This window comes from Strongylocentrotus purpuratus, unplaced genomic scaffold (genome assembly GCF_000002235.5).
Source record: "Strongylocentrotus purpuratus isolate Spur 01 unplaced genomic scaffold, Spur_5.0 spur5_contig_853, whole genome shotgun sequence".
Taxonomy (NCBI): Eukaryota; Metazoa; Echinodermata; class Echinoidea; order Camarodonta; family Strongylocentrotidae; genus Strongylocentrotus; species Strongylocentrotus purpuratus.
Window position 1 is genome coordinate 409,589 of NW_022145561.1, and position 7,912 is coordinate 417,500.

Genomic DNA, 7,912 nt, shown 5'->3' on the forward strand with positions numbered 1-7,912 from the left:
GGTATGAGGATGAAATATTATGCTTGGAAATCACTTTACCATCTCACTCCATTATTTAAGTCTTTACCCAGAGCCACAAATACGTGTGAGTTCCTTATGTAACATGGACACTAAAAATGTCGCAAAGTGGGTCCCTAATATACGGAATTACACATATTTTGTCATACGCCGTGCGCATGTTCCCCATTCTTATTTAATGACTAATTTTCCACCTTTCCTTCTACTTCAACTCAATACCAACTTAATAACTCAATATTGCCCTCATATTATTATATCAATCATTTAATTTTTAATTTGTAATACCCTCCCCGTTCCCCCCAAATTATTCATTGCGATATGTTGTAGGCTTTCTCTCCACTGTACTTCACTGCTTGTTTCCGTTGCCACATCCGTTTAAAAGTGTCAAAAATCACAAACTGGAACTAATCAATTGTTTCGTTCGGTCACTTCGCTCTAGTTTTTGTATGATAAGGGATTTATGCGAATAATGTGTATTACAACTAAAATCATTAGCTTTTCTGTTAGAATAGCAACACAGTTGTGTGCAGTTGGTTAAGAACAGGGGGATTGCGACGATTAATACTACAATTCACCCTTCAGATGTCTGTTTCTTCTCGAACGTGAGTATCCGATTTACAAAGTTCTTTATCTTACGTTAGGCTCATCAGTATAGTATATCTATAAATTAATCAGTATTATACCCATTCAGATTGATCGCATGCATATAATGGGGGTAGTTGCTTTATACGCCCTCCAATTTGCTTTGTCGGTCTCTACATTGAAAAATATTACTTCATATTTTGCAAAGTATGTTTTATTTTCTTATAAGACTGAATAGATAGGCGTGATTAGTAATCAGTTCACTTCGAAATCTAAATTAAACATGTATTAGTAATGATAACTATGCAATTATATTTCTCAGTTTACCGATACCGTTACTTAAATATACCCTGGCTCTAAAATGCAATCTCACAATTCCATTTCCGTCTTGTTCCTCCTTTAATTTTACTAGTACTATATTTTACTAGGTCACTTACAATTTGCTTATGGATCAGTCCTGTTAATCAAATCGTTGAAGTAATAATGTTAATTATATTATAAACTGAACATTAACCCAACAATCAATCGATCAATTCAAGGTTTATTAAAAACATATGTCGTAACGCAATGGCTGAATTAGTCATATGTACAATTAAAAGACTCATTGCATATTTCAAACATAAAATACAGTTACAATTGATTCGTCAATATTGAAATATGTATAGTTAATATGGTAAGATTGCTATGGTAGCAAAAATAAGAAAACAGAATATAACATGAAGGCAGAAAAACGGAGAGGAGAAACATGAAGAAAAGAAGTAAAAGAGGAAATTGTAAAAATGCATGTACATTAAAAAAAAAAATAGAAAAGAACGTATTCTTTTCATAACATTGCTGACGTTTGATATTGCAAGTATTTGTATTATTGCTTAGAAAAATGATATAAAAAAAATTATTTAAAAAAAACACAAAAAAACACAACAACTTTGGCACTCTAACATTCCTTTTCCTCCAGATATGAAGTGGCTATTGAAGGGTAAGGGAACAGAATTGTGTTTTAATTATCTTATGGAGAGTAAAATCAGGAAACTTCAACATCTGTGAAAAGAGTATAATACAAATCTTTAAAAGTACATTAATTCATCTATTTTGATTAATTGGGCTTGGCTTTATTGAGAAGATCGACAAAGTAAGGTATGGGACTATTTCGGAAACGATTGGTTTTGCACTTGAACTGTTGATATCTAGATGCATGGCGTAAGGAAATGGGTTTGCTTTTCCGAAGAGGTAACCAGGTACTACATGTTGGGCGTTTAGCTAGCGAAATCCGGACAAAGCTTTACCCTTCTGGATTCAAGCGTTGAAATATCACATATTTGGCAAGCATTGGTATAACTTGTGTATCGTGGACCCAACATGATTGTACATACTCTTTTTTTTATTAACTTGCTCCAACAACAACAACATTCCTTGCTTATATACAAAGGTTTAAAATTTATTTCGTGAAAAACAACACAACAACAACGATGAACTTCCTTATGATAATGGTAAAATAAGAAATATGTCAAAGTTAATTCCTCAATAACGCAATCATTGTCAGAAAGAAATATTTTCTTGTCGCTGTTTAGGTCTATCGATCCGCCACAGCCAAAGGATGGCGACTCAACTTCTGGCGGTTCAACTGATGGCGATTCGACCGATTCTAAAGTCGCCATCCCAAGACATCTTGGTCTATGGGGTTGTGTGTGGCATACGGTAAGAAATAATTCAATTGAATTAACCCACGCCCCAATATTTCTTGTGTTCAGACTGTTAACAAGATATCTACAGTATTAGTATAAAATTATCATCTTGTATCAGGATGATTACCCTACGGACTATCACCACAACTCCGGACAACTACTCTAAGGACAATCACCTTAAAAAATCTACCTCTTGGACAACTTCCTCTAACAATTTGACAAGGACATTCCTCTTTGAACACCCCCCCCCCCCCATCAACGGATAACAAACTCCAACCGTATACAAAACTGCAACATAGTTATAACCAACGCTTTTTTATCATTCAATACATTAACATAAGGAAAACATTTCACGTTTTGCCGCGCCGTTTGGTATCACGAAAAATAGGCATCAAGTAAAACATAATACACTTTGCCACACTTGTCATTTTGTTATGTTATCGACTAAGTTTTCAAGGATCCATGCAAACTTTTTAAATTCAAAATGTCTGAAAAAGGTCTGATATGACCGGATCAGCAACCTGTCCGGACTTACAAAGCGTGTGTAACCTTGGACTTGCTTCTTAGTAGGTCCATGGTGTAACTCAAACGCCTCTAGATGCATATCTTTGGCGCAACATCATTTACGCACGACGCATGCACAAGGCGTCATATTGTTATCTGCGCTCAAATCCCGTAAAGGCATTATAGGGTTATGCTAACAATTAAACACAATGTTTTTTCATTTTGCATTTACCTTTTGTACGATATCGACATTACATTTACATGTTATCAGTTGTTTTTTTTTACTTTAAATCTCTAATTCAATACCCCCAACACCTTCGCTTGACTTTATTTTACATTTTCGCCGGAATATTTATGTAATTTCTTGCCAATTCTTGGGACCATCAACCTGTCAAGCCTCAATATGTTTTAATGAGGGTCCCTTTATTGTTCATATTGTGTGTGAATTAATTGAATGTACCTTATATTTTACCTTTGAAATGATTTGTATTATATTTTAATGTTTGATGAACTGAAGAATGAACAGATACTGACCATGGGGCATCAAACATCGCTTCGGTCGGTGACGCAGTGCTACGTCAGCAAAATAACGCCTCGTGTGCAACATGCATGACCCATCTAACCTTTGACCTTGATTTGACCCCTGACCTTTAGGTCGGGAGTGTCATCGGCACGGGCATCTTCATCTCGCCTGCGGGGATCCTGCGGGGTACCGGTGGGTCGGTAGGGCTAGCCCTCATCTTCTGGGTAGCTTGTGGTGTTATCCAGACCTGCGGGGGATTCGTCTATGCCGAGCTGGCCGTCATGATCAAAAAGTCTGGAGGTAAATACTTCAAGTTCAAGTTCAAGTTCAAGTTCAAGTTCATTTTATTTCACATCCAATAAAAACATCATTATAACATTAAAAATACAATTATACAAAATGCGATATATATAAAATATAATAAGAACAAATAAAACAACAACAGTAACACTAAAATTGATTAATGGGTGGAGTAGGGATGTGAGGGACCAGCAAAGGCCATTGACCTATCTAGGCTGGTCCCCTTTTTCTACAACCCCAAAAGTAAAATCTTTAGTAATTAAAAGCAAAATATTGACAATATAGACATTACATTAACTAAGACATATAAACACACATACAAGGACAGGCAGAATTAACTAAAGCTAAAAAAGTATATTGTAACTTGATATTTGTTTGTGTTTAAAATTACGCTTAAAACTAGACAATGTTGGGCATGCTTTGAGAGAATCTGGTAAGTTATTCCAAATAATGGATCCTTTATATTTTATTACTGTTCTTGACAAATTATAGCGAAATGAAGGAACATAAAGTTTGTGTGAATTTCTAGTACTGTATTGATTTATATCTCTATTAAAAATAAAATAATTATTAAAACAATCAGGTAAAGTAGTTATATTGTACATGTAAGAGAACATAAAAGCTCCAATACTTATATCATATAGATCATAAAGTTTTAAAAACTTCAGCTTAAAAAACAATGTACCTGTATGTGCTCTATAATATGAGTTTGTTATAACCCTGACGGCTCTTTTTGTAATAAAAATAGCTTTTGAAGCAGATACGAAGCGCAGTTGCCCCATACAATAATACAATAATTAAAATAAGGCAAAATCATAGAGTTATACAATTGTACAAGTATGCGTAATGGTAAAATATCTTTGAGTCTATTTAAAACACCAATGACCTTTGACAGCTTGTTAGAAATATAATAAATGTGGTCCTTCCACGTTAAGTTTTCATCAATAATGACGCCTAAGAAAGTAACTTGGTGTACTTGCTTAATTTCTTTACTATTTATACAAATCTTGATAGCAGCTTCATTTACATATTTATTTCTTGTTTTAAACATTACATAGTTTGTTTTTTCAAAATTAATCAACAATTTATTGGCAAGGAACCACTTGTGTATTTTAACAATTTCAGAATTCAATAGAATATTTATTTCTACGGGATCTTTACCAGATAAAAACAGAGTGGTGTCATCAGCAAATAAAATAGAAGATAAAATATTGCTTACAGATGGCAAGTCATTGATATACAGTAAAAACAAGAGCGGGCCAAGATTAGAACCTTGCGGCACACCAGTTAAAATAGTGCTGTGATCAGAGTAATAATTACCAAAGCTAACATATTGCTTTCGGTTTGATAAATAATTTTTAATTAAAAGAAGAGGAATTCCTCTTATACCATAAAAACATAACTTATTTATTAAAATATTATGATCAATACAATCAAAAGCTTTGGATAAGTCTAGAAATACACCAATTAAAAATTCATTAAGTTCAAAAGCATTTGCAACTTTATCAATAAAATCAAGAAGAGCATGGCAAGTACTGTATCCTTTTCTAAAAGCAAATTGATTTTCATACAGAATATTATTTTTACTAATAAAACGTGTCAATTGATCACATAAAATCTTTTCAAATATTTTGCTAAAAACAGATAACACAGATATCGGCCTATAATTATTTAAAAGTGACTTATTGCCTTTTTTAAAAACAGGTTTCACCTTTGCAATTTTTAGAGCATCGGGGAAAATACCTTGTTCAAAGGAAAAGTTTAAGATATTGCACAAAGGTGTAACAATTATATAAATCGAGTTTTTCAATACCTTAGGGTGAATTTCATCGTATCCTGGACTTTTATTTTCATCAAAATTCAAAACCACATCAATAATATCAGCGTTAGTAACAGGCTGTAAAAACAATGAATTCAAAAAAAACTTAGAAGCCAGAACAGCGTCAAGTCTTTCATAACAACTACAACACCACCACCACTAAAACAACAACCCTTCTCGAGTTAAAGCCCTTCTGTAAAAACAATGAATTAAAAAAAAACTTAGAAGCCAGAACAGCGTCAAGTCTTTCATAACAACTACAACACCACCACCACTAAAACAACAACCCTTCTCGAGTTAAAGCCCTTCTGGCTCTCGACAGACTGATGAGAAATATAATTACTAGTATCTCATCTGGTTGTTAAAATTATTTTTTTCAGTTTTTCGCTACAGATACAAACAGAGATAGAACTAGAAAGAGAGAGGAAGTGAGAAAGAGAGAGAGAGAGAGAGAGAGAGAGAAGGGGGAGAGAGGAAGAGAGAAACAGAGAGAAAGAGAGAGAGAGAGAAGGGGGAGAGAGGAAGAGAGAAAGAGAGAGAGAGAGAAAGAGAGATAGAAAGAGAAGGGGAGAGAGAGGGGGGGGGCAGTGGCGTATCCACGCCTTGTCCTCTGGAGGGGCAAAACATCTCAAGTTACAATGTGATCCATATAACTAGTAAGAAACGAATTTTTGATGCCCTAATTTGTTTGCAATGGGGGGGGGGGGGGGGTATTGCTCGATATGAATTATCATTGGAAATTGCTTGTGGCTATTTTTCGTGCATTCCTATTATTCTAACCTAACCTACGAACTGCTGCTAGGCCATAACTAGTTGCCCTAATTCTTTTTCACTTTTGGAAATCTGTCAGGAAGGGAATTGCCCCCTTTCACCTACGCTAGTGAAAGGGGGGGGTGAAAATCAATCAGGGAGGGGCTACTAAAGAGGTACAAGCATATGATCCTTTCGATGACTTCATCCAATGTAGTTTACCCATATTTTGTTTTATTCGGGAGGGGTCCATAGCTCTGTAGGTATACGCCACTAATAGCAACCCCACACCCTTCCCTAGCTGCAAGAGCCAGTTGATTCATGCTCTTCACGTATTTACTCAAAATACCTTGCAGGGGAACTGACTTTCCTCCACGATGCCTACGGTCCCGCGGTCGCCTTCCTCAAGCTTTGGATCATCGTCTTCTTCCTGACCGCTGGCTCGGCCATCGTGGCCATCATCATTCCGGAGTACCTACTCACTCCGTTCTTCCCCTGCTCGGGTCCGCCCATCCTCGCCGTACGATTATTGGGCATCTGTGTCGTATGTGAGTAACGTCGTCAAAATAATGCTGCGGAGCCGGGCGGGACCAGAGTTTCGTTATCGGGGGGGGGGGGGGGGGGGGGGGGGGGTAAATGTCGAAAGAAAAACTCTGACAAGCAAATAAACGAATTAATTATCAAATAAATAAATACAAGATGAGTAACGCAATACCTAAATAAATGAATAGATGTTAAGGGAATGAATAAGTGAATAAATAAATAGAGAATAAATGAATATATTCTGAAATTGAGGGAGGGTTGCCGGATCCAATTTCTCAATTTTTGTTCTTTCAACAGACAGTTCACTGTAAACTGAGAAATGAGGTAAAGAAGAACATTACAGAAGTTGCTTTTAGGCAGAAAATATAGATGGAGACATAGCCTAAGTCATATGGGATATAAGGAGGGGAATAGAAAGAAAGAACACAGAGAATATGACATGCAAGTCAGAAAAATATGTCTATATAATTGTTTTACAAACATTTTTTACACACAATTTCGATCTTTTCCTACTTTTATGAAAGTGTTCCTTGTTGGAATAAACTGTGTGAGCGTCAAAGGACCTACTCGCTTTGCTGGGTTCTTTACGATCACCAAGACCATCGGGCTTATAATTATCATCGTCACCGGCATGTATAACATCGCTACTGGTAAGTCGTGACTCTTCCTCTTCCTCCTCCTCTCTCTCTCTCTCTCTCTGTCTCTGTCTCTCTCTCTCTGTCTCTCTGTGTCTCTCTGTGTCTCTCTTCTTTAAAATTTCTTTTACCTTTTATTTCATCATCCAAAGTCACTAGCTAAGATATATAAAAAAAAGTATAACCGTATACCTTAATGCCCGAATAATTGGATCTCTAAAAAAAAATCTTCGGGGAAGCCCCCCCCCCCCCCCCTCCTTTTCGTACGCCTATGACTGCAGCAGAGAAGCGGTGTTGCCAATTTCGGATATAAGTAGCTTTCTATTGAGTTCTTCTTCAACTGGGACGTAAAGTTTACACACTCTCTTGAAGAATATAGTCAAATAAATAAGCAAGGCACATAACATAAAAATTAAATATTTCTTCAAATGCCGAACCTTCCCGAATATCATGTTTATACTGCAATAATACCATAATATATTGAGGCGCAATAAGAAACAAAGCAGCAAGAATGACAAATATTTTACCCTTTTAATACGCTATTTATAACCTATGA

The 7,912-nt window shown here is 35.8% G+C and overlaps 1 protein-coding gene across 1 annotated transcript in view; it reads left to right on the forward strand.

The window, feature by feature from the left end:
* The first annotated feature begins 2,194 nt into the window (after positions 1-2,194).
* Positions 2,195-7,912, forward strand: part of LOC115928309 (cystine/glutamate transporter-like) — a 7,419-nt gene continuing 1,701 nt past the window's right edge. The window contains exons 1-4 of the mRNA XM_030995412.1: positions 2,195-2,269; positions 3,441-3,609; positions 6,535-6,726; positions 7,246-7,371. Of these exons, the coding sequence (XP_030851272.1) occupies positions 2,195-2,269; positions 3,441-3,609; positions 6,535-6,726; positions 7,246-7,371 (562 nt within the window). The remainder of the gene's footprint in view (positions 2,270-3,440; positions 3,610-6,534; positions 6,727-7,245; positions 7,372-7,912) is intronic.